The sequence below is a fragment of the Eucyclogobius newberryi genome, unplaced genomic scaffold (assembly GCF_026437365.1).
Source record: "Eucyclogobius newberryi isolate DKJ021-1_F unplaced genomic scaffold, fEucNew1.0.hap1 SCAF_3, whole genome shotgun sequence".
Classification (NCBI taxonomy): domain Eukaryota; kingdom Metazoa; phylum Chordata; class Actinopteri; order Gobiiformes; family Gobiidae; genus Eucyclogobius; species Eucyclogobius newberryi.
The window spans coordinates 27173020-27199414 of NW_027315945.1; the positions used below are offsets into that span (position 1 = coordinate 27173020).

Here is a 26395-nt window from a genome sequence, read left to right on the forward strand (position 1 = left end):
AAATGTTGGGCCCATGGAAGTGTCAAGACGGGACACTCTGGTTAGATAAGTAGTCTATCATTTAATACAACAACCTATTAACGTGATATTCAACTGATGCTGTTATTTAATCCTGTACAAATAACAAATATTATACCTGATGCGTTGTTGGCGATGCTCTACTCATATGTTGGCAGATATGAGCCAATCCAGATGCTTGTCACTGAGTCTTCAAGTGAAAGTAACCAATCGGAAAGCAGCTTCTTTCTGAGGGGTGCTACAGCGGCGGCAAACACCGTAGAATATAGAACACTAGAGTGTATTGTGTTCCAGCAGTCATGACTGGACTTCAATACTCTACTCTAGATAGTATGAACTTGCTTTGGTGATTCGTCACAAAACAATGAACTTTGATAAAACAACTCAAGCACTCATGTAAACTAATCCATGTGTTGGAGACATAATATATGGTTGGAGATGAGATCTAGATTTGTTACCATAGCGATTTTCAAAAAACATAAAATATGATAATTTCGATTTTTTTTTTTCAAAGGTTCTCAAAATGTTGTAAATTGGACTTAAAAAAAAAATCTCATTAATACTTATGGCTCGATTTTAGGTAATAAATGAAGGTATAAACCCATAATTATCACTGGTTGTGTCCGTGTATGTACGCACAAACGTAGTTTTAATGTTCATAATGTCCAGATCAGTGCAGGATCTTTGTCTGAATATTAACCCCTGACCACAAAAAATAATATATAATCAGTATTTTTTTCTGTTTTAAGTTATTTTCGGCTCTTACAATCACAAGATGGCCGCCGCTGTTGCTACGTCAACAGTACGTAAAGTCTCTCTAGCTTTTGTCATACCACATTGGCGGTAATGTTATGGAGTTTCCGCTGCTTTTTGCTTCCATGCCATCGGGTTAGGGAGCTAGCAAAATAGCCCTCTGCTAGCGTCCCATCAGGCCTAGCAGAGAGCACGGAGAAAGCCACCAAATCTGCTTCCGGGAACAAACCAAACACCCGTGTATGAACTGTATGACAGCATTGAAAACCTCAGAAATATGGTGGTTCTCAAAATCCGAGACCAGGTGAGTGACGGTTGTGTCCATATCCGACTTTAACTTTGAGACAGTGTTTTTTGTGCTAACGTGCTAGCTACAGCAATCCCCCACATCGCAGCGTAACGTAATCCGAGAGTGTGTGCCGCTTTTCTCTGGGACGAAAGCGTTCAAATGTATGTCCCGACACTGTCAACACTGGGCTCTGTGTGACGGGGCCGTGGTTTGACTCAAAACGCAATCAAAAATCACCATTAAGTCGTTGCAAAAGCGTTGTAGTTCAGTGCATGTGTGCTACTCTCAGTCGGTGTTTGACTGCTAATGTTCATCACTGTGTTGTCGTAATTTGTCTTGGTTTTAGTGGCTATAGACCCGTGAAAAGTTGGTAAATACATATATTATAAATACATTCCATAATGGAGTCAACTTCAGGCAAAAGTGAAGAGGAACACGATGTGATTTCAATGGAGAAACTGGGATTGACCACAAAATATTGCAGAATTTGACAAACCTACGTGGTTTTGGCAGTAATAAAACACTCGTATACATTTCACTGATATCAGAGCCTGGTTTAAAGACACTTACAGTTGTATTTTGCGTCATTTGTTTATGTAATAGGAGACCATGACAGACACATTTTTGAATAATCCTGATGAGGAAACGCTGACCCTTCACTAGTTTCTCTTTTTACCTTTCAGATATAGTACACTTAACCACAAATCATACTGTTTCTGAAGCTCAAATACACATTCAAGGCTGGATTAAGCGTCATCTCGTGTTGCTGAAAGGCTTAAAATCATTAGCATATTTGTCTGATGTCCATTCATCTTTACAAATGTTTAATTATTTGATGTTTCTTCCCTTCGAACCAACTTGACGTCATGACATTTTAAAAGGTCCACTGCGTTTGTTCTGGTTTCATTGGCCGTTCGTCATCGTATTGGTGATTGACTGCATTGGGATCCATTTCTAAAGCTGTTGTTATATTAATGTGTCAGAACAGGAGCAGTGATGGTCTCATGTTGTCGTCTGGTTCAATCGTTTCCCCAGTAAAAGTTATGGAAAATCATTTGTGGACTTGCCTTACCTGTAACATCAGAAACAATGGCGCCTCTCATCCCTTCCGTCCTCCCAACTGTGACTTCAGTGGGATCGATTTATAGTATTTTATGGCAACAAACCTTAATAACACCTAAATAAACACAACACTTATCACTTTCCAGCCCTAATGGTTCTCAAACGACATTCATGTTCATGGTGCCGTTTTAGACTTAATTTGTCACGATTTAGTCCAGGTTTAAGTCCTTTTTTTTTTTTTTTGTACTGAATATATTCCTGGACGAGCCCTGACAGTGTGAAAACCTTGAGAGATACTGCAGCTACCTTTTTGATTTGCTGTTGTATGAATACTTTTAAATGAAACCAGAGGAAGTTAACTCGCACGACTCTTATTCATCACCGTGCCCTTAAAGAATATCCAACACTCGATACTAGAATAGCACTGTTGTCATTTATGGCTGGTGTTTTGCAGCCGTTGCTATTTATGTGGCTCGCGCGTGTGTCGTTTTGTGTGTGCACTTCACCTGACTGTGTGCGGTCGCCATGGTGATAATATCAACCAGCCCAGCCAGCATCAAGTGGAAACGCTCTACGGCCGGAACCAACAATCTCTTTGACTAAACTTAGCATTTAAAACATTTAAAGCGAAGGCTACAATTTAGAGACGGTTTCACATGATTTGCCCAAAACGAAAAGTTTAAATCTCTGTAGACAAAAAGCAAGACTGTTTTTATCGGCCTTTTTTACTTGAGCTTTCCTCTGCTCTTCCCTGTGTGATGCATGAAAACAAAGGGAACATTGTGTTTGTTCCATGTAAAATGGTAGAATCACGATGGGTTGTGTTGCTACGACTTGTCACGCGTTGTGCATTTGTGCTGTTCTTTATGCTGGATGATTATAGTGCTTTTTAAAGTGCATCTCTCAGTAGATGCTGTACATTGATGTGCACATTAATTCCTCTTGATGTATTGATTCGACAGGGCCGGTCCTGACTTGAATGTCAGGTGTAGACTCAAACCTTTTATGATGTCATGCTGCTCGCTCCAATGTGCAAATGTTTCCTCTAATACTGTATTTTAGGCCAGTATTTCAATGCTACATGCTCAGACTTTTAGGAATGGATTATTAACTTTATGAGTAGCACTTACTCTCATCTTCCAACATGTTCTCTGGTTCAACCACTTCAGAAACGGTGAGTCATGTTTATAGTTTGTAAGCGACATGTGTCAGAACTTCGACAGGTCCGGGCAAATTTAGATTTATTGGTTGACATTTTTATTGTCTTTAGTGAGTTTGTTATTGTGTGTTGTATAATCTTACTATGCTGGCCTGGTTTGGCCTTTTTACTTTGCAAAATGGAACTACCCCTTTTTTCGTAGTTTTGGCTGGGGTGCGACTTATACTTATATTTATACTTAAGTCGCTCTGGAGTATAAGTATATATGTGATATTATTTGTTATTTTCACACTTGCATTTTTTGCCTGGTGTGATTTTTACTATTATAGTCCGGAAAATACTGTAAACATATTGCATTTGATGATGGGCATGTTGGTACAGTGGTACAGGGCTACAGGACTTACTGCTTAAACCGATAAACAATGTCATCAATCCAAGTATTTGTGGAGTGATACAAATTGAAACGCACCAGCATTTTGTGCTGTGCATCGCTGTGACCTTTAGATACTTTGAGTTACTTTGGGCTGCAGTACTCAGTGGTAGAGCGCTCAGATCCACTGGCCCACATGTTGGTGGTGAGATCGCTGCTGCCTCAGGTGAATACTGCTGTCGTGTCCTTGGGCAAGACACTTAACCGGCCTCGCCCCCAGTGTCTGGGTACACTGGTGTGTGAATGGGTGAGTGGTTCTCGACGTAAAGCGCTTTGAGTGCCTTGACGGTAGAAAAGTGCTATATAAATGTGACCATTTAATTTACCATTTACAAAAGTGAGGGTAAATGTTTAAAGTGTTTCTCTTCTTTTCCAGCCTCCCCTGCTGAAAGCCATTTTCAGTGTAGATCCAGACGAAGTACGTGCACTTATTTTCAAGAAGGAAGATGTAAATGTACAGGTAATTGATTTAAACTCTTCAGACTTATGCATGCAAACTTTATAAAGGTCACTAGTCTTATATCAATATGTGTTAGACCTGCTTTTGTGGTATTGTTGAAAACTTGTGAAGTGAATAAACTGTTGTTTATTACAGGATAATGAAAAGCGGACTCCTCTGCATGCTGCTGCTTATCTTGGAGATGCAGAAATTATAGAGCTACTGATTCTTTCAGGTGTTGTATTTCGTCTATGTAAAGCTTTATGTAGCAATACATGCTAATAAAAAGGAAAGACATTGCTAAATAAATAAATATTTGTCTTTTATATTTGTGCCCATCTTCTCATTAGAGTCACTAGAATGTCATGACCCTGATCATTTTTCTGCTCTTTTTTTTCTGACTTTAGGTGCCAGAGTAAATGCCAAAGACAACAAGTGGCTTACTCCTCTGCACCGGGCTGTGGCCTCCTGCAGTGAGGTATGCGTTTTTCCTTTTAAAGATCAGCAGTATTTTCATATTTGCTCTAATCGAAGCCTCTCCACCATTAGGAGGCTGTCCAGGTTTTGCTCAAACACTCGGCTGATGTAAATGCACGTGACAAGAACTGGCAGACTCCACTTCATGTTGCAGCAGCGAACAAGGCAGTGCGCTGTGCGGAGGCGCTGGTGCCTCTGCTCAGTAATGTCAATGTGTCGGACCGAGCAGGACGCACCGCTCTGCATCATGCAGCCTTCAGCGGTCATCTGGAGGTAAATCACACACCCAATAATGCATACTATATGATACAGGGACAGTAAGCTGAGTAAGCTTTGCTTTTATTACCCATGTGATATCCTAAATATCTATTCAGCTTAATAAATAAAAACATTGAGCACTTTACTAAACTAATGACTGTGAACTCTGCAGCCATTAGCTCAAAGCATGAGCTGGAGGTCAGGAGTTGATTAAATCAATTTATTTTATTGAAAACGTTATGTTTTAGTGAAATTGGTTCATATAACACCATACGCAAGGCAAGGCAAGTTTATTTGTAGAGCACATTTCATACACAAGGCAATTCAAAGTGCTTCACACAGCAGGAAAAATGCATTCAAATCACAAAGAAATTACAGAAACAGAAATACAATAAAATTAACTAAATACAAAATTATCAATCCAACTGATTGTCTAAACTAATAAAATCACAAACAAAAGAGAAGAGTGCAAAGAAAAAATCCTTTCAGTCATATGCGCAGCTAAACAAAACTGTTTTTAGCTTAGATTTGAACATGTAGAGTCAGAGTAGAAGCCTGTCTCACATCTTCAGGAAGAATGTTCCAGATTTTAGCTGCATAAAACTGAAACGCAGATTCCCCATGTTTAGTCCTGACTCTGGGCACCAGCAGGAGGCCGGTCCCTGAGGTCCTCAGAGTCCGAGATGGTTCATATGGCACTAACATGTCCAAGATGTACTTTGGTGCTAGGCCATGGAGAGACTTGTACACAAGCAGAGCTGCTTTAAAGTCTATTCTCTGAGCCACAGGAGCCAGTGCAGAGACCTGAGAACAGGACTAATGTGATCATACTTCCTGGTTCTGGTCAGGACCCGAGCAGCAGCGTTCTGGATGTACTGCAGCTGTTTTACAGCTGGTTTGGAGAGACCAGTGAGCAGGCCGTTACAGTAGTCTAATCTACTGGAGACAAACGCGTGGATAAGTCTCTCTAAATCTGGTTTAGACACTATATTTTTGATTTTGGCAATGCTTTTTAGATGGTAAAAAGCTGCTGATGTTATTGATTTGACGTGGCTAATAAAGTTCAAGTCTGAGTCCATTATTACCCCCAGATTTCAAATTTGGTTTGTAGGTTTTAGAGCGAGACTCTGGAGGTGACCGCTAACACTTTCTCTTTGTTTCTGTGGGCCAAAAACAATTATTTCAGTCTTGTCTGAGTTCAGCTGAAGAAAGTTGTTTTGCATCCACAAACTGATCTGTTGGATGCAGTGACAGAGTGAATCTACTGGTCCATAGTCACCTGCCGATAGTGAAACATAGATACCATAGATACCATACAATTACAAAAATACAAATAAACATATGATATGATAACAGACTTCTTATTTAATTTTACTGTTGGGGTCCTGAGTCCGTTGCATGATTATTTTGTGTCCTGTCCCGGCCTGAACAGTTTGAGAACCCCCGGTTTAGCGGGTCGGATGTAATTTAGTTATGTTTTCCTTTCGTAGATGGTGCGCCTGTTGTTATCGAGAGGAGCCAACATCAACGCCTTTGACAAAAAGGACCGTCGGGCAATCCACTGGGCAGCTTATATGGGTATGAATCACATGTGCATCCGTCACATTATTATTACCATCAACATTATTTAATCCATGTTTTGAATCGTTTAGGTCACATAGAAGTGGTGAAGTTGTTGGCGTCTCATGGAGCTGAAGTGGCCTGTAAAGATAAGAAGTCTTACACTCCTTTACATGCAGCGGCCTCCAGTGGGATGATCAGTGTGGTCAAATACCTTCTGGACTTAGGGGTTGATGTAAGTCGCTCTTGTTTAATTATTGCTGGTCTAATCTAGCAACTCTCTGTGCTAATTCATTAATACTTTTTTTTTTTCTTTTTTTCTCTCAGATAAACGAGCCGAACGCGTATGGCAACACGCCCCTCCACGTGGCCTGCTACAACGGCCAGGACGTCGTGGTGAACGAGCTGATCGAATGTGGCGCAAATGTAAATCAGGTGAACGAGAAAGGGTTTGCGCCTCTGCATTTTACGGCTGCGTCTCGTCACGGGGCGCTCTGTCTGGAGCTCCTGGTGTGCAACGGAGCTGACGTGAACATTAAGGTGATTATGATTGCCACCTTTTTGCCAAAACAATATATTTACGTGTGTTTTTTGTCATTCGTTTGGTATTTGTTTTAGAGTAAAGATCGAAAGACTCCGCTTCACATGACCGCTATCCATGGGAGGTTTTCTAGGTCTCAAGCTATTATTGAGAATGGTGAGCCTCAGCTTAATTGACTCACAGTGGATGGTAAAACTGTCTACATTTTTCCTCTTGCTAATCGCTGACGGTTTTCCAAAGGTGCTGAGATTGACTGTGAAGACAAAAATGGAAACACACCTTTGCACATCGCAGCTCGCTATGGACACGAGCTCCTCATCAACACACTCATCACAAACAGAGCTGATACAGCCAAGTAAGTGCCACGCTGCAGCTCTGTCAAGGCCTGTCTTTAGGCTCGGGAAACTCCTTTTTAAAGGCAAAAGAAGGATGTAAACAATGAATGAATAGATTAATAATTATCTGTGTAATGTCTAATGTGTAAATGCAACTGTCCTGGGCGATTCATGGCTTTCAGTTTCCTGTTTTATGACACATCTTGAGGACTTTCCCATTCAAAAGATGAAATATTTAGTTTTGAATTGTTAATCGCTATAGTAACAGTCCTGGTTTTTCATCATTCTAAAATCCATGGATATATTGTCATATTAAAATCACTCTGTTGCTCATAGTGTTGTCAAATAGAATAAAAATGGTTGAAAGCAATGAGTGACATTTGCTCCACAAACTCTGATTATTTGTGCCACCGTCAATCAATTAAACACTAAAGTAATTCATGTTTGTTTTTATTTTTCAGACGAGGCATTCACGGCATGTTTCCGCTGCATTTGGCTGCTCTCAGTGGGTTTTCCGACTGTTGCCGGAAGCTTCTGTCATCAGGTACACGACAAAGCCTACACTCTTTTCTCGTTTGCGTTAATTGTGTCATGTTAAATCTCAGACTGCTTACTCATGAAACTAGAACTAATATCTCTTTTATTATTAGTAGATTATTTTTCCCTGTGTCTGTAATTCGATGGTCAAATGCTAGCAAACCTGTTTTATTTATATTTTATTTTTGATAGATTCAGGCCTTAAACGTCATTAAATCAGAAGTCCTTGTATTGACTGTATTTGTGCTTTCCTGTTGGACGTGTTTACATTCACACAGGCTTTGATATTGACACCCCTGATGACTTCGGCAGGACCTGTTTACATGCTGCAGCTGCCGGAGGGTAAGTTTAGGAGCATTTTTACGTTCACCTGTCACGTTTGCAGATGGTGCAACAATCAAACTGTACGACTAAACACAATGTACTATTTATATTTGTTGCTTATAACTGTTGCTGTTTGTATTGTATGTTCAGAAACCTGGAATGTCTGAATCTTCTTCTCAACACTGGGGCAGACTTCAATAGAAAAGACAGCTTTGGGAGGTTTGTATTATTTCATCTGCGTTCACACAAGGGCGATGTTGGCAAAAAAATGTATCTCAATGGGGTTTTATTTGGAATGACTTGATAATATTCAGATAGTTCAGTGCAGTCGATCAGGAACGTGCTAAAACGTGCCTTTAACTGTATGGTTTGGGTTGAAATATTGCATAAAACATCAATTGACGGTAAAATTAACGGAACAAGAACAAACGGAACAAGACCAGAGAGTACAGTAAAAGGAAAGCAAAAGGAAATGAGAAATGAAATATCACTTGGGTACACATATCAGTCTCTCTGTCCCAGTGATTATTCAATTTGTCCATGTTTAAGTTCAGAGTAAAAGTCAGTTTTTCCATTTTATAAATGTGCAAAGTTATCTCAGTCCAGTCCTTCAGTCGGCTCAGTTCCCGTCGTCCATTTATTTTACAGCTTTTTTCTCTGCAGCCAAAAGTACACTCCACAGATTTCTGAAAATAGCTTTTATTATAGTCCATATACTCGATCTCCAAAACAACAATTTCGATATTTTTCATTTTTTCGGTATATCTTCCACTTCTACTTCAAACTTACACACACGACACAGCCATTACTGTAAGTTCTCTCAGATATCAAATTTAAACTTTGATTTGTGCGATGTGTTTTTCCAGGACCCCGCTACACTATGCTGCGGCCAACTGTAACTACCAGTGCCTGTTTGCTCTGGTGGGCTCGGGGGCCAGCGTGAATGACCTGGACGAGAGGGGCTGCACGCCCCTGCACTACGCTGCTGCCTCCGACACAGATGGAAAGTACGTATCACAGACGAAGCATAGTTTTCATCCTGAGCGTTTCACATGGGTCGAGCAAATCAAGCTGACTGATCATATTTTATTGTTTTTTTATTTTTTTATTGTGTGAATTGTTTGTTGAATAATGAAACGACTGATCGATAAAATGGAAAATGTTTGAATGTAAGAAAAAAAATTTGGAGTAACTAAAAAGCTTGGAAAAAAATGACATAACTCTGTAGAGGTACAATCACAAGCTTTGTCATTTCAAGTTAAACAAAGTAACTCTGGAGTTCCCCCTGCAGGATCCTAATGAAAATGCATTGTCAGAAAATGGACATAAAGGCTTTATAAGACCATAAAATCACATACAAAAAAATGTCACGTTGCCAAATATTAAGGTAACATTAATATCAAGGCTGGTTTTCTGCTCAGAGACAGCAGGGGGCGACAACGGACACTTAAAATGATCTTTGAGCGTAACCCTGTTACCACCCACCTATTTTCGCCCTGTGCACAATGGTTGGACATACCCAAATGGCATTGCTTATTAAAAGAGGATCTTATGTTCCACATGCAAGTGTGATGCATCATTAGAAAGCTTAGGCCTTCTAGTTTCTGCAGATGTGCACATGACACACTGTCAGGGCTTCAGAACTTACACTACAGAAGCCCAAACATAAACAAAACATCCTTTTTTAGTCTCGCCTGAATATTGTCAATTTGTAATGGTCCTGAGCATGACATACTTCATTGTGTGCATATGCTGTTCACTGTACATAATGTTTATCTTGTTGACAACAACTGTGTAAAGTTTCAGATCTCTAGGAACAGGCATTTTGGTGCTGTTGACCTTTTTGTATCAAAAAGTATATTCGGAACAAGTGATCCAAATATGTGCCAACTGTGCCAAACTGTTTTATTACAATTTTAGCACCTCTATGATCATAAAACATACATTTTGATGTTTTGTAGGCCACTAATAGCAATTATAACCGCTAAAAAAAAAATATGTGAAAATGTGGTAATATGAGTTTACCCATGAATTTCCCATATAGAGGTTAAAAAAAAAAAAAATATATATAATATTTTTATTTTATTTTTGTATTGGTATAATAATACATATATCTAACAAAATGCACGTCCAAAAGGCTAATAAAATCAGAAAACATTATGCGCAAAATCCTGCCGAGAAATCTGGCTCTTTACAGCCTTCCCGGAGCCTTACGCACGGGAATACAAGACATTCTGTGTCACTCAGCCCTTTGTCCCGCCTATCAGGACAAAGGTCTCCTGATTGGCTAGAATAATATGTCACTCAAAGTCTCCTGCGTGCCTGTTAGCAGAAGCTAAGGGCTAAAAACAAAGATGGACGCGCGCTTCGGAAGCGCCGCATTTTTTTCCTCCGGAGGCTGTAGCAAACAAACCCGGTGACAGAAAAATTCGTGGATGGTCTCATTCTGTAGGAAACAGTCTAAGGAAGAGATCGATGTCAAACACTATCGTATAGGTCAAACAGGTCATTTGTTATGGACGGAGAAATGCGCCGGACAAGCGCATTCTCGTCCGGCGAGAAACGAAGAAAAGTTTGTTTACTTGACAATATCTCGAAATCGGATGACTTCAGGAAAAATACAAGTGGATATTGTTTTTCAATGGTTCCTTACGGACAGACTGAGTACAAGGATGTACAGAATTAAAGCCGTTTCGTCCGTCATAAACAGCAAACAGGTAGGACATGCGTTTGTAAAAGTTGAGACTTTCTCACAAACTATTGGCAATTGCTTCTTGGGGCATATTATTCAATGTAAATCAATGACATATTTGTTTTGTTGAGAAAATAAGCTTTAAAATGATGTATGGCTTGCTGGTATTGACCACGGAAATAAAAGTGATGATGTAAGAGAATATTTGAGATATAGAAAATGTTCGCCGGCGGACAGGTGGGTGGTAACAGGTTAATATCAGCATAAAGTTGTGTAGCAATTTAATTTATAATGTCTTCTGAAATAGTTGTACCAGGTGGATTTTACTTTTTTCACCATGTGTGTTTTTCTCTACACAGTTTGTATCTTTATAAAACGTTGTTTCTTGCGGTTGCAGGTGCCTGGAATATTTACTACGGAATGATGCGAATCCAGGGATCCGCGACAATCACGGCTATAACGCTGTACATTACGCCTCTGCTTACGGACATCGCCTCTGCCTAGAACTGGTGAGAACTCTTTGGTTACATTTCAGTCATTTTTATAACTAACTATTTATTGATTGATTGATTTTGTTTTGCTCTAGATTGCAAGTGAAACTCCCCTAGATGTGGTGAGTCTGTTTTCACTTTCATACTGAACCCTAACTCAAGTAATTCATTTTAAAATCTCCATTTGGAGTGGGCTAAATTAAAATTATTTGAGGTATAGAAACACAATTTCTATAATTGTGTTTATAACAGTTTTCTTTATCCATTTCTTTTCAGCTCATGGAAACCTCAGGAACAGACATCATGAATGACTCTGATGTCAGAGCCCCTGTTAGCCCTTTGCACCTTGCTGTAAGTTTGGTGCTGACAACATCCATAATAACCTTGCACTGATTCTCATTTGAAACTTGTCTTAAAAATAAAATCTTTCAGGCGTATCACGGCCATCACCACGCTCTGGAGGTGTTGGTACAGTCTTTGCTGGATTTGGACGTACGAAACGATCAAGGACGCACACCACTGGACCTGGCTGCCTTCAAGGGTCACGTCGAGTGTGTTGACGTGTTAATCAACCAAGGAGCCTCCATTTTAGTCAAGGACTTCACCTTAAAGCGGACCCCATTTCATGCTGCAGGTATTCATACTGTCGCATGGTCCCATAAACAGTGTTTTTACATTAATCGAGTACTAATGAATAATTACTTCTGTTTTTTTAAGCCACGAACGGTCACTCTGAATGTTTGCGTTTATTGTTTGGGGATGCAGATCTTCCAAGTGCAGTGGACATTCAGGATGGAAATGGACAGTAAGTCAAAATCAAAGCTATAATGTATTGATGAATTGCAAGTCTTTGGTGGCTAAAATGTCTGTATCTTTAGAACACCACTGATGCTGTCAGTTCTTAGTGGACACACGGACAGTGTGTATTCTCTGCTTAATAAAGGAGCCAGTGTAGAAGCTAAAGATAAGTGGGGGAGGACAGCTCTACACAGAGGAGTAAGTACTTGTTCTTTTTAATTTTAAATGTTTTTTACTTCACCACACCATGGAATAGAATGTGTTTGTGCTGATAAATATTTATGGCACTCTTCTTGTTTTGAACTACAGTCTGTGACTGGCCATGAGGAGTGTGTAGAAGCCCTTCTTCAGCACAATGCAAACTTCGTGGCACGAGACTGTAAAGGGCGCACACCCATCCACCTGGCAGCCGCATGTGGACACTTTGGGGTGTTGGGAAGTCTGCTGCATGCGGCTCAGTCAGTGCAGACTCTGCCTCCTTTAGCAGACAACCACGGCTATACTCCACTGCACTGGGCCTGCTACAATGGTAAAGATGGGCACCCGTTCTTTATAGAATTTAATACATATGAAATACACTCAAGAAATAAAAGTTAACTTTTTATGACAGGTCATGATACATGTGTGGAGGCTTTGCTGGAGCAAGAAGTTTTTCACAAGGCTGTGGGCAATGCATTCAGCCCTCTTCACTGTGCTGTGTAAGTGGTGGATGGTTGTCTCATGTTTTTTGTCTTTTTTTTTTTTTTATGCTTTTTTTTGTCATCTTTATTTACCTTTTGTATAGCATTCATGATAATGAAGGTGCGGCAGAGATGCTGATAGACACAATGGGCCCTACAATTGTAAATACCAAAGATGGAAAAGACAGGTATGTTTTAAATTATGGTTTTAACACATAAAATTATATTCTTTGTTAACATTGTTAACAAAATGATTGAGTGCCTAAATAACAAATGTTTTTTTGGCTGTAACCAGCGCAGGAAACAAATGTCAATACTATATTATGTATTGATATCTGACACATTTGTAAAGTATGTTGTATTTGGACACTCTGCAGGACGCCGTTACACGCTGCAGCCTTCACTGACCACGTGGAGTGTCTGCAGCTACTGCTGAGCCACAATGCTCAGGTCAACTGTGTGGATGCTGCTGGAAAAACCCCTCTGATGATGGCGGCTGAGAATGGACAGACCAATGCTGTTGGTATGAATGACTTTAATTTCATTACACACTGAATTATATACTGCAGCCATGACATACAACAAATGTCTTTTATTTTGTTTATTTTTGTTTTAGAGTTGCTTGTGAGTAGTGCAAAAGCAGATCTCACTTTGCAAGATGCTGCAAAGAACACAGCGCTCCATCTTGCTTGCAGTAAGGTATGAGCACGCTCCATTGTCTGTATTTGTTGTTGAATATTTGTTTTGTGACTTTTTACTCTACATTTTTCCAGGGACATGAAACTAGTGCCTTGTTAATATTGGAAAAGATTACAGATAGAAACCTGATCAACGCCACTAACTCTGCCTTACAGACGTATGCATTTGTGTTTTAAACTTAGAGAATCATTGTGATTGTCATACTAGGTTATTATATTGACTGGCTTCTGCTTTTATTTCTAGGCCATTACATGTGGCTGCAAGAAATGGTCTAACTGTAGTGGTACAAGAGCTGCTTGCAAAGGGAGCCAGTGTACTTGCAGTTGATGAGAATGGTAAAGTCATAATAGCCTTTTCGTTCTAGTTTTGATGCTGGAATGTTGAAAAAAGAATTATATAATGTATCTGCTGCTTACATTTCAGGTTACACACCTGCCTTGGCCTGTGCCCCTAACAAAGATGTGGCAGACTGCCTCGCCCTCATTCTGGCCACCATGATGCCTGTGTCCCCCTGCGCCCCAGCGCCCATTCTTCCTTTTAGTGCCATTAATCACTACACCACCAGCCCCTCCAAGAGCGTCACCTTTGACAGCTTGCCTGTGCTGCGCAGCGAGCACACTTCCTACTGCAGCTTCAACAACATCAGCCACCATGATGGTTTTTTCAAGGACGAAGAGCTCAATGACTCAGATTCAGAGACTTACTGATGACCATAGAAACACAACTGTGTCTTAAAATTGCCCACCGCCAGCTTTGGAGGGCCGGGAAAGAAAGCCCCAACAGGAGCCTTAAGTGACCCCCCTTTTCAGAGGAGAGAGAACAAGTGAGAGTGCCACAGGCTGGCCCACACTCGTCCCGACCTCATCCAGCACCTACAATCCATTCAGCAAACCGGACCCAGAGGCTGTTGAACACAGGGACTCTGAGGGGCAAACTTGTGTCTGATAGCAGCAGATGAGGGCAATAACAGCTGGATATGGATGCTAGAACAGCTAAAGGACAGGGACCAAAAAGCATTTTAGCCCACATGTAATTGTGTGAATGAAAACTGAGTTTGTATTGAGCCCTGAGGGCCTAGAAGGATGCTGGTTTTGATTTTGAAAAGCTTGGCGTGTTAAAGATTATTAAGCGCTCACTACATGTATCATCTGATGCACTTGTCCTTCAGTTTTCCAACTCAAACAGGAGAAAAGTGTTTATTTTGGGTAAGGAATATTTTAATAAACCCATGTTCATGTCATCAACTTACTAAAACCACTGAATTAAAATTGCTGACACAAATGAATAAATATATCACCATCAGCGATGATTAAGTCAATAGACAACCTTGTGTACATTGACTTATCCACTATGCGATTTAGTCTGTAATAAATTATTTGTTTGTTTGGTTCCTATTTATGTGTTCATTTTGTGCCTTCACCATCATAAATAACACGGGGGTTTAGCGGCAGCTGTAAAACTACAGTGATAAACTGTATTGTGTAGTGTTGAAATTGCAAAAAGCACTGTTTCACTGCGGTATGAGGAGACACTGTATTGTAAACCAATGGTTGGAAGGCTTTTTCTTGTTCGAATTATAATTTTGCTCTTATTCTAGGTAATATTTGTTGACAAGTTTGATTGCTTTAATTTTACGATGACCACTCTTGATTTGAAATTCTGAGTTTCTTAAACAGTTTTAACTGGAAAAAAAAATGTACAAAATATCTGCTAGCTTCATTAGTATGGAAAAAAAATCTTTACCTGCAATTTGAGTGTTGAAAATTTGAAACTAGCATGTATATAGAAATTATGACTGTGAATTTAGAGATCCAATGAATTCTTTCATTACTGAGATTGATGTATATTTTATGAGTAATAAAGAAATGACTTATTTAATTATGTTTGATTTTTTATTTATTTTTTAACTCATCTGACTGAATCAAATGAAGCATAAACCGTGATAATATTATAGATCTATGGATTGGACTTACACAGCTTTCGTTTTCCCTTCCGATGCTTTTGATTGGCTTAAAACACGGAAGTAAACAACCCCCTCTTGCGGAATACTTTAACCTCACGTTATCACCAACTTGAAGTATTGAAACATTGCTTTCCCGCTGCCATTACGACAAAAACAATACACCGCTCACAAATGGACGAGTACATAACAGGAGCTCGGGTGCTCGCTGAGTCTTTAGTGGCTCAGGTAAGTTTGTGTCGATGAAACTGCGTTAAAGTTCATGCATAATAATCATTCGCTCGAAATAGTTCTAATTGCAACTACGTCTTTGTGCAGAAAGTGGAGTACATGTTCGGTGTGGTCGGTGTCCCGATTATCGAAGTGGCAATGGCTGCACAAGCTGTAGGAATCAAATATGTGGGAATGAGAAACGAGCAGGCGGTAAGACTAGTATTGCCTTTTGCACAGTGTTGTAACAGTGTTGTAACAGTGTTGTAACGTTTGCAGGCCTGTTATGCTGCATCTGCCATTGGATATCTGACTGGAAGGTGAGAAAGCCTCATTAGTAAAGTGATTGTAGTACAGTACAATGGGTACAGTCATAATAATCAGTAATAATCATAATAATAATCGTCAGATAACTAGGATAATCAGATGAACCCAATGAGTAGATCTAGTTGTTGGTGTGTGCATGCACAAAATAAGTCTCATCAACAAAGCACATTTGTTGGATTATCAATGGAATTTTAAAGGAACTGCAGGATTTGGAAGACAAAGTACAATGAATTTAATTGTATTTATTTGTTATTTCTTTGTCATCTCTAAAATGTTATTTAAAAATATTAACCAATCTGTTATTTTTGCTCTGGCCCAGCTGTTTTCTTTCTGTCAGTTTTTCACAATTATTTTTTTTTTCATTTTTTTCATTTTGCCACTTTATTTTGCTATTTTATTTGCATAATTTTCCTTGCATAGGTGTGAACAATCAGAAAGAAAGATAACAGATTACAGCTGTACATGACATTTCAATAAACTAATGTAGATTTCAGGTGTGCATTTAAGCTTGGCCACTGACGTTTTCTAATTGGTGCAGACCAGGGGCGTGTCTGGTGGTGTCTGGTCCTGGCCTCATTCATGCTCTGGGTGGAATGGCCAATGCCAACGAGAACTGTTGGTAAGACTTTTGAGCCCACATTCTGATGTAAAATCATTTCTTCCCTTCTAATGAATTCTGTTCGTGCTGCATCTGTTCAGGCCTGTGGTTGTAATTGGGGGCTCGTCTGATAGGAACCAGGAAACTACAGGGGCTTTTCAGGAATTTCCACAGGTAACAAACAATTCAGCAATGATCTTAAGACATATTATGCTTTTTTTGTGTATTTCTCAAATTATGTAGTTCATTCTTTTACATTTCGTTGTAAATGGCAATATTGATTTTAAACTGCTGAGCAGAGCTGAGAGCTTTTCCCTCGTAGCAAGCAGCACATTTTCATTTATTTGATCTTATTAATGGAAAATGGCTATGTATAGATCGATAGAGGGTAGATGAAAACAGAAATGTCCGAGCACTCAAGCCACGACAATGCAGGACAAATACAGAATTACTCAAACATGTATGAATAAATCAAAATACAACTCTCAGGAAAACTAATGATGAGGGAACACCATTGTAACATGGTTAAAAGCTCATAAAAATGGATTTGACGTAATATGTCCTGTTTCTGAGTTACATTAAAACATTTCTCTGTTATTAGGTGGAGTCATGTCGTCTTTATAGTAAGTTCTCTGCAAGACCCAGCAGTCTGGAAGTCATACCCTCTGTAATTGAGAAGGTCTGTGTTTTTGTTTGTTTGTATTTGTTATAAACTGACACATAGAATAACATCCTAGTCTTGTGCCTCTCAGGCAGTCCGGACTTCAGTGTATGGACGTCCGGGAGCTTGTTATGTGGATATAGCAGGTGACATGGTCAACACAAATGTGAAAAGGAGCAACGTCAGGTAACCGTATTTCCAACTCGTTTTCCAGAGTTACTTAAACTGAGATAAACAACAATCACATATTTATATTTGCAGAGTTGTATCCTGCTCTCCACCCCCTCCTATAAGTATGGCCACTAGGGGCGCCATTTCTGAAGCTCTATCTGTGTTGAAAGCATCTAAAAGACCGTTAATAATCATTGGAAAAGGTATAATTTAGATTTATAATAACTACAAACCATGAAAAAAGAGCACTGGAGGTATAAAGTAATTGTAAAAACAGAATCAGTTGTAGTCATCATGTTTCGACTCTCATCCATTCCTGCGGATCTAATCTGAGAACTCGGATATTTGTCCGCGTCCAGATGACTACAACTGAATCTTGTTCTACAATGGAACTACACCAACGTATTAAGTCATTGTTCCATAGGGGCGGCTTTTGCACGAGCTGAGACTGTTCTGAAGGAGTTTGTGGAAACAAGTGGTTTGCCTTTTCTGCCCACTCCAATGGGAAAAGGTGTTGTGCCCGATGACCACCCCAACTGTGTAGCAGCAGCCCGCTCAAGGTCTGTAAAGTTATTTATATTTTTGTTATTGATAAGTGAAACAAATCACATGTTTTTTTTTTCATCCAGGGCTCTTCTTCAGGCTGATGTTGTTCTTCTGCTTGGAGCCAGACTAAACTGGATTTTACACTTTGGTCAACCACCAAGATTTGATCCTAATGTCAAGATCATTCAGGTGTTTGGTGAAATAATAACCTTTGTATTGGTTAAATTTCATTCTACTGGTTAAACATGAATACATGTTTCTTGTTTTGTACAGGTTGACCTTTGTCCAGAAGAAATGGGGAACAATGTGAGGCCTGCAGTTGCTCTGTTGGGTGATATCACTGCTGTACTTTCTCAGGTAGGTTTAGGAACGTCTTTTAGCCTGTATAATATTTTAGCTAAAAAACTATCTGAAAAATTGAAAAAGGAAAGCATTTCATGAGGACTAAATTATGACAAATGTTTGAAATGTGAAACATTTTGAATGTGATTTAGAGCCCCAAACCAGACAAACTCAACATCCAAGATTAATATAATTCAAATAGTATAAAATAGATTTCATTGATTTAATGGATTTAAAGGTGAACTACGGTATATCATTGTTCTGGTATATGGTCCACTTCCTGTTATTGTTAGTTATTGTTTAGCCTGGAATGTTTGTTTATTTGGTCAGGACAGTTAATTAACTTAATTAAACTAATCTTATAAATAAGATAAGAGAACCTTAATTTGTCTCAAAATGGGGAAATTCAAGTGTTACAAGCAGCAGGACAATACAAATATGGAATCCAACAAAGATTAAATTACTAAAATATTTCTGCCAATATACCTTGAATAGATTTTGATTTTCAAAAGCTGTTTATTAATTCACACACACGTAGAGTAAAACTATAAGGCTACAAAACTACTAAGTAGACCTTTTTACCTGCCCAGGGTGTTATCATCCCACTTTGTATGTACACCCTGTGCTAATAATAAGAAAGCTGAGTGTTATTTACTGGACCGTCAGTGGCTTGCAATCCGCTCAAACAGAGGGCATTTTTATCCAGGCCAACATGAAAAATGTTCTCCCTCTGTTTTACTAAACAGTTGACTTAGCCACCATGGGACAGAACATTTTAGACAAAGCCTAAACTAATGTGAAGGATGCATTTAAAGCAGCCCTACATTGGTTCATCAGACCACTTATCTGTTCTGCTGATTCCTGCACACAAGCCTCTGCTGATCCAGGAAAAACCTAAGTGAGAGTGTGGACTGAGGGTGCAATAGGGGTTTTACACTGCAGGACTGTTTTGAAAGCACAGACTGGGGCCTGTTCAAAGAGGTTGCAACATACAATTATCAAATCAACATTGATGAGTTTGCCATGTTTGTGTCGGGCTACATCTGCACATGCATGGAGGATGTCAGTGTCATTAAGGATATTACTACACGAGCAAACAAAAAGTCCTGGATGACTAAGGATGTAAAACTAAAGCTCAGGACATGGAACTCTGGCTATGAAGTAGCATTGAGAACTGCCAGAGCAGATCTGAAAGACGCCATCTGTCTTGCTAAACATGCTCAAAGTCAAAAGTTCAGGATTTTTTCAATGACTCTTCAAACACCCGTAACATGCATGTGAAGTGTACTGGCTATTACAAACTATAAGATGAGGGCTCCTCCTGCGTGTATAATGCTGGACTTCTTCAGTGAAATTATTTTTTTTCCGGTTTAATGTACTAAACAGCAATGTTGCTGAGAAAACTGTGCCCCACAAGGATAACCTTGCATTTTGTCTTTCCCCTAATGATGTGTGAAGAGCCCTGGGAAAAGGAAATACCCGGAAGTCCTCAGGCCCCGACAACATACCAGGGAGGGCGCTCAAAGAATGTGCAGATCAGCTTATGTTCTCACAGACCATTTTTAACATCTCTCTGAACCAAGCCAAACCAAAAGTCCCATCCTGTTATAAGACTGTAACCATTATTCCTGGCTAAAATCACCTCACTCAACAACTCTCAGCCAGCTTCACTAACTCCCATCATTATGAAGTGTTTTGATTCCCTTCCTCGTTGGATCGAGTTTGCCAACTGAACAAACCGCTCCACCAAGAACACTATCTCTTCTGCTCAACACCTGAGCTTTTCACACCCGAAGGAGAACACTCATTTGCTATGCTTTTCCTGGACTTCAGTTCAGCTTTAAATACTATCATCCCACAACTTCTGGTGGGCGAACTGGGACCCCTAGGCTTCAGCACCCTCTATATAACTGGCTGTTAGACTTCCCCAGTGCCAGCCCACAGTCAATATGGCATATGACTGTGTCTCGTGGTCAGCTACAAACCACATGAAGTTTGCAGAGAACACAACAGTAGTGGGACTCACCAGGTACTATAATGAACACGCCTATAAAGAAGAGGTGGAGCAGACCTGATCACCTAAACAAAACACCCCTGCCCTGCTCCTCTTCTCATCAACAACACGGCTGTGGAGATGATTAGCTGCACCAAATCTCCGGGGATGATCATCACAGAAAAGCTCACCTGGTCTGTGAATACTGGGTCCTTGGCTCAGCAACGCCTGCACTCCCTGTGCTGATTGAAGAGAGCTCATATGCCTCCGCTCATCCTGACAACATTCTGACATTCTATAGGAGCACCAGGATCTTTACCAATTGCATCTTGGTTTGGGGCAGAGGCTGCACTGGCTTGAACTGGAAGCATGTGAGGAGTGTGGTAAGGACAGCAGAGAAGATCCTCTGGGCTTCCCTCCCCTCTGTTGCTCCATTCTTGTTATTGCTGCTGTCAAACAGAAAGATTATGTTTGGTTGTTTGTTTTAGCTTTTGTGCATCAGTTTTATGTACATGGTTTATAGAGCTCAATAGGTTTTAAATGATACTTTTGTTATCCTAACCCCACATATTTCAACACTTAAAGTTTCCACAAGCCACTTTGAGCAGCTGTTGCTGTGTGAATGAGAGCAAGAGGGATTGGGTTTCTTCTTATTACATGAACTGGGAGATTAATAGGACTTTAGTTCTTGGTACTGTAATGAAACATAAAAACAATACCCATTTTGGAAATAAATTACATTGGTTTTCCGTTCTCTTCAGTTGTTGCAGAGCCTAAAGAGCGATGGCTGGAAATATTCTCCTGATACGGAGTGGTGGAGCGCTCTCAATTCAAAGATTGCTGCCAATACCAAAATATCACAAGTAAGTTTGTATCTCTTCATTATCTTTATATACCGTATACCGTGAGAAGACGACAAGAACTCAACCAAAGTGATTTTTTGCTGTTGACGTTTTAGTCCCTGGCTCTTCAGTCAACATTGCCCATGAATTATTACACAGTTTTCCACCACATCTCTGAGCTTTTGCCACACGACTGCATCATTGTCAGTGAAGGTGCAAACACAATGGACATAGGACGCACCATGTTAAACAACTATCTACCCCGACACAGGCAAGGCTCCCAGATTTACTCATTTATATTTGTGTAATTTTTGACATAATTAACAACCTTTTTCCCTACACAATTTTGTTAATTCAAATCAATGTCCTCTAGGTTGGATGCTGGGACATTTGGAACAATGGGGGTAGGCCTTGGTTTTGCTATTGCAGCTGCTGTTGCTGAGAAAAGCAAGGTCAACGGACAGAGAGTCGTCTGTGTGGAAGGAGACAGTGCCTTTGGGTTTTCGGGAATGGAGGTGGAGACGATGTGCAGGTGGATTCACAGCTTGACTAAAAATAACTCTCCACCTCTTGCAGTATGTCATGCCTTGTATTTCAACAGGTATAAACTACCCATTATTATTATTGTGGTCAATAATAATGGCATATATAGTGGAATGGATCCTGAAACGTGGGAGGAAATGGCCAAACTTGGAGACTTGACCACTGTGTAAGTGATGGAAGCCACTTGATTTGGTCTTTATTGTTGTCTAGAAGTTGATAATGCCATACTTTCAGATGGAGGGCAGGGCTTACATAACTCTGTCTTAGAAAGAAGTGTCCACATTTTTTAAACATAGGACTGGGCAATTAATCAACTTTGAATAGAGATTGAAATGCAAATTGTCCGTGATCCGCTTGGGATCGAGAAAAGCATGTGGTTTGGAGCAGAGTTTAGATTTTGGAAAACAAATTTGACTATGTACAGGAAACTAATCTTCAAAGCCATTTCTATTGTCTATTAGGACGATATAAAATAAAATAAAACATTGAGATAAATCAATATGAGGGGGAAAACCCTGTTTTAACTAGTCCTTTAACTGAAAACAATGACGTCATTGGGGTTGAATAATGGCACCACATTCTGATACTACTGTGAACAAAAATTATGTAACATTTGTTTATAGCCGTGAACTCATTGAACTGTGTGCCAATTGTTATTTCATGTGGAAAGGAGCAGTAATCACAGATATATTAATAATAAACCAAGTTAACAAATCTGAAATCCTATCATCAAATTCTGACTTGTTCTCCAGCTCAGTTTAAAACTATAGACATATAAGAATGTTTTGATAGCACATGAACACAAGCTATTTTGTAACAGAGCCCCACCTGTCATGCTCCTACCTGAGGCGCGCTATGATGATGTCATGGCGGCCTTCGGAGGGCGTGGCTTCCTGATTCGGACTGTGGAGGAGCTGCGCCGTGCCTTAGAGCTGAGCCTGAGTGACTTGGAGAAGCCCTGCCTCCTGAACGTGCTAATTGACCCAGCATCGGACAGAAAGCAACAGGTGACATATTATAGCCTTATATAAAAGTAGCCTTATAAAGTAGCCTTATATTAGCTACTTTTTGTTCTGTTGTTATACTACCGGTATACATAAATCACAGATTAACAACAAAAAAGAAGCTTACTACTACTACTATATTAAATATGTTGATGCAGTCTATAGATTTAAATAACATGGGACAGAATGCAAAGTATGTTCCATTGCACCTTTAAAACATAGCACACAGTTGTTGCATTTACATTTAATGTTATTGGTCCAGAACATCTTGCAATTCTATGTAATGTCAAAACAAGTGCAGAGTAATATAGAAGATGAAATACTTGTGTTATTGTTTCTTGCTACAGTAATGTATACGGTCAAGGTAAACCACATCACAATCCCCCCACATAGTTTCAACCTGACCTTTCCATTTCAGGGACCCCATAATTAGAAACTATGGACCTCGTTGTTATGTTTAACGTATCCAAGTAACCACTCGCCAACTTGTTTTGAGGGTCTGTAAGAAACTGTATGCGTTCAGAACTAATAATATTTTTCTGTAGAATCAATAGGTAAAATGTGCAGGATCTAGTTCACAAATTTAAAGGAAAATAACATTAATGGAGGATGTATTTCTTTGTATTTTCAGGAATTTCCTTGGCTCACACGCGCCAACCTGTAGACCAAGACTTCTTTGCCAGTATTCCAATCCAATTTTCCAAAACACAGTTGCCTAATTCTTGAATAAATGTATTATTATTGATATATAGATTTGCAATTATGTAATAATAAATATATATTAAAAATACCTTTTTCCACAGTAATTGCCTTTTTGTGTTAAAAACAGGGCTATTAACATAGCAGACTAAAGGCCTGTATAGATATTTGACAAACACTGCTTGAAGTGCATTTGACAGGTTTCCATGTTTTTCTAGTGGTAAATATTTAAATAAAGTGGCAGTGGCACTGACCTCTATCTATGTCATCAATACGTCAAAATGCAGGGACTTTCTTTTCTCTCTTTTTTTTTTATTTTTAAAGTTGTCATATATTGTTATCCGTACAGTTAAACCTATTGTGTGAATTAGACAAGCTTCGGCCCTTGTTTACAGTTTGGTTGCTTGTATTAGTTATGGAATTACCATTAAGAAAAATGGTCAAACAAGGGAAAACCAGATAATGTGTTTTGTAAATTGTTATAGTAATTATAATCTTATAAACATATATTTATGTTAACTAGTAGTTAACTTAAAAAAAATATTAGAGCCTAACCTGTCTAATGCACTTAAAGTGACCTCTCCTCTAGACTTGAATTAATGCAGCCATTCAATTATGTAGGGCAGACTGAGCAATAAAAGTTGTCTGTGATTGCCTAAATGGACTTCACAATGCACATGGAAATGCATTAGGCTTTGAATTAATATTCTTTAAAAACAATGGTCTGGAAAAAACAGCACATATGGAGATTAGGTGCGTTATAAAAATGACTTATTGTAGTTTACGTTAAGCCTCTTCTCATGGGAGTGTAGTGGAAACAATAAGAATCCCCTGCAGTAGTAGAGTCTAATATTAGCACTTAGAGCAGCTGGCAGACTGTCCTCTGTAATTTTAGCACACACTGATGCGGAGGAAAGATTTAATGGGGCAGTGGTCGACATAGCCTCTTGTGAGGACGTAAAGGAGAGGGAGGAGGGAGAGGACAGTGGAGAGTGAAGGCAGCATGCAGCAGCGGCTCAGACTCAAACCAAGTCAGCCACCACTTGCAGCAGCATGGCTCTGCTTCCTCTGGGACTATCTCTGTTTCTGTGGTGCTTCTGTGGCCTGGTCCACTCCTCCTTTCTGGACAGCTTAAATTTCTTACCAGCAGGTAAGCATATTATCTCAATAAACTGCACTACAAACTATTGTTAATATACCACCAGACTTGACTGACTTTTTGACCAAGCTAAGCTTTCATTTGTATTTATACATCAAATACAAGTCTCTATTCATAGAATGAGCAGATCTCCTGAGAGGTTTTAGGTGTCAAGAAAATTTGCTTATGTGATTTGATCATTTGCACTGGTTTAACTGTTGCTTGTTTGGCCTTTGCATGTTCAATGTGAATATTTAAATCATGTAAACAACAAACTTGAACATAATCAGGTGCAACAACATTAATCGGATATATTTTTAGACTGCGCATACATGAATATACATACAAATCTAAGATCTATAGTCTATAGTTATTGTATGTGTGTATTTAATTAAATTAAATGCATTGCCTTGTTGCACAGCCCTAAGAGCGCAGGAGCTGCAGCTGCAGAAGAGGTTCAGTCCATGCTGTTTGCTGAGTCCACCTCCGCCCCCTCTGTTTCCACCGCCCCCTCCACTTTGGCGCCGCCATACTCGTGTGAGTCAGTCATGTGACCTTCTATTGTGGTGTATATGACAGTCGATTTGTCCTTGGGTAATGTCTCCCCCATGCCTATTTGACATGTCAAAGAGATCCACTTTTGCATCAAAAATATACGGTCATTTGTTCAATATTTTACCATGCACATGTTACATCCTCATTTACAATGACGACCTGGGCAAGAAGAAGCACAATGTCCACTTGAGAAACAAATATCCTCACAAACACATCAATCATTAAGAAATCATCAAGAAATAAAAGTGTGTTGTGTTAAAGCATGTGCAATGATCCTGTAAAATACACAAAGAGCATTATTTTAGAGGCGTTTTTGTTGTTCTTTAGTCAATAACTACAGACTGAAGGTGTTCAGAAGATAACTTTAGTCAATAACTACAGGCTGAAGGTGTTCAGAAGATAACTTTAGTCAATAAATACAGGCTGAAGGTGTTCAGAAGATAACTTTAGTCAATAACTACAGGCTGAAGGTGTTCAGAAGATGACTTTAGTCAATAACTACAGGCTGAAGGTGTTCAGAAGATAACTTTAGTCAATAACTACAGACTGAAGGTGTTCAGAAGATGACTTTAGTCAATAACTACAGACTGAAGGTGTTCAGAAGATAACTTTAGTCAATAACTACAGGCTGAAGGTGTTCAGAAGATAACTTTAGTCAATAACTACAGGCTGAAGGTGTTCAGAAGATGACTTTAGTCAATAACTACAGGCTGAAGGTGTTCAGAAGATAACTTTAGTCAATAACTACAGACTGAAGGTGTTCAGAAGATAACTTTAGTCAATAACTACAGGCTGAAGGTGTTCAGAAGATGACTTTAGTCAATAACTACAGACTGAAGGTGTTCAGAAGATAACTTTAGTCAATAACTACAGGCTGAAGGTGTTCAGAAGATGACTTTAGTCAATAACTATGGACTGAAGGTGTTCAGAAGATGACTTTAGTCAATAACTACAGACTGAAGGTGTTCAGAAGATGACTTTAGTCAATAACTACAGGCTGAAGGTGTTCAGAAGATGACTTTAGTCAATAACTACAGGCTGAAGGTGTTCAGAAGATGACTTTAGTCAATAACTACAGACTGAAGATGTTCAGAAGATGACTTTAGTCAATAACTACAGGTGACTTTAGTCAATAACTACAGACTGAAGATGTTCAGAAGATGACTTTAGTCAATAACTACAGACTGAAGGTGTTCAGAAGATAACTTTAGTCAATAACTACAGGCTGAAGGTGTTCAGAAGATGACTTTAGTCAATAACTATG

General features: G+C 39.4%; 3 protein-coding genes across 4 annotated transcripts in view; all 3 read left to right on the forward strand.

The window, feature by feature from the left end:
* Positions 1 to 857: 857 nt before the first annotated feature.
* ankrd28b (ankyrin repeat domain 28b) lies at positions 858 to 15420 on the forward strand. 2 transcript variants are annotated; one of them, XM_072459922.1, is made up of 28 exons: positions 858 to 1075; positions 4088 to 4171; positions 4307 to 4385; positions 4558 to 4628; positions 4700 to 4900; positions 6376 to 6463; positions 6538 to 6680; positions 6773 to 6985; positions 7064 to 7142; positions 7227 to 7341; positions 7783 to 7865; positions 8137 to 8200; positions 8333 to 8401; positions 9049 to 9189; positions 11272 to 11383; positions 11461 to 11487; positions 11642 to 11716; positions 11798 to 11999; positions 12083 to 12170; positions 12244 to 12361; positions 12473 to 12692; positions 12774 to 12861; positions 12948 to 13031; positions 13221 to 13366; positions 13460 to 13542; positions 13617 to 13699; positions 13786 to 13877; positions 13966 to 15420. In XM_072459922.1, exons 1-28 carry the CDS (start codon positions 1049 to 1051, stop codon positions 14247 to 14249), a joined length of 3159 nt encoding a protein of 1052 aa, XP_072316023.1. In that variant the 5' UTR covers positions 858 to 1048; the 3' UTR covers positions 14250 to 15420. The 2 variants fall into 2 exon arrangements, with proteins under 2 accessions (XP_072316023.1, XP_072316024.1); XM_072459923.1 differs by lacking the exon at positions 11461 to 11487.
* A 194-nt stretch (positions 15421 to 15614) lies between these two features.
* Positions 15615 to 23514, forward strand: hacl1 (2-hydroxyacyl-CoA lyase 1). The gene is made up of 17 exons (XM_072461080.1): positions 15615 to 15730; positions 15821 to 15925; positions 15992 to 16032; positions 16578 to 16658; positions 16739 to 16811; positions 17239 to 17316; positions 17390 to 17484; positions 17560 to 17672; positions 17894 to 18029; positions 18099 to 18204; positions 18289 to 18372; positions 21112 to 21213; positions 21309 to 21463; positions 21566 to 21724; positions 21794 to 21901; positions 22556 to 22742; positions 23371 to 23514. The coding sequence occupies exons 1-17, from the start codon at positions 15677 to 15679 to the stop codon at positions 23401 to 23403; spliced, it is 1710 nt and encodes a 569-aa protein (XP_072317181.1). The 5' UTR covers positions 15615 to 15676; the 3' UTR covers positions 23404 to 23514.
* Positions 23515 to 24184: 670 nt separating this feature from the next.
* The window catches only part of colq (collagen-like tail subunit (single strand of homotrimer) of asymmetric acetylcholinesterase), a 29828-nt gene continuing 27617 nt past the window's right edge, over positions 24185 to 26395 (forward strand). The window contains exons 1-2 of the mRNA XM_072460003.1: positions 24185 to 24588; positions 24998 to 25113. Coding sequence (XP_072316104.1) covers positions 24492 to 24588; positions 24998 to 25113 — 213 coding nt within the window. The 5' untranslated portion in view covers positions 24185 to 24491. The remainder of the gene's footprint in view (positions 24589 to 24997; positions 25114 to 26395) is intronic.

What these genes read in the sequence shown, in the direction of transcription:
- ankrd28b (XM_072459922.1), top strand. Translation starts at nt 1,049, where the DNA reads ATGGTGGTTCTCAAAATCCGAGACCAG. An exon ending in TTCTGGACTTAGGGGTTGAT is followed by an intron (nt 6,681 to 6,772) that starts GTAAGTCGCTCT and finishes TTTTTCTCTCAG; the next exon opens with ATAAACGAGCCGAACGCGTA. An exon ending in ACTAACTCTGCCTTACAGAC is followed by an intron (nt 13,700 to 13,785) that starts GTATGCATTTGT and finishes TTTTATTTCTAG; the next exon opens with GCCATTACATGTGGCTGCAA.
- hacl1 (XM_072461080.1), top strand. Translation starts at nt 15,677, where the DNA reads ATGGACGAGTACATAACAGGAGCTCGGGTGCTCGCTGAGTCTTTAGTG. An exon ending in GAATGAGAAACGAGCAGGCG is followed by an intron (nt 15,926 to 15,991) that starts GTAAGACTAGTA and finishes TAACGTTTGCAG; the next exon opens with GCCTGTTATGCTGCATCTGC. An exon ending in TACCCTCTGTAATTGAGAAG is followed by an intron (nt 17,317 to 17,389) that starts GTCTGTGTTTTT and finishes TGTGCCTCTCAG; the next exon opens with GCAGTCCGGACTTCAGTGTA.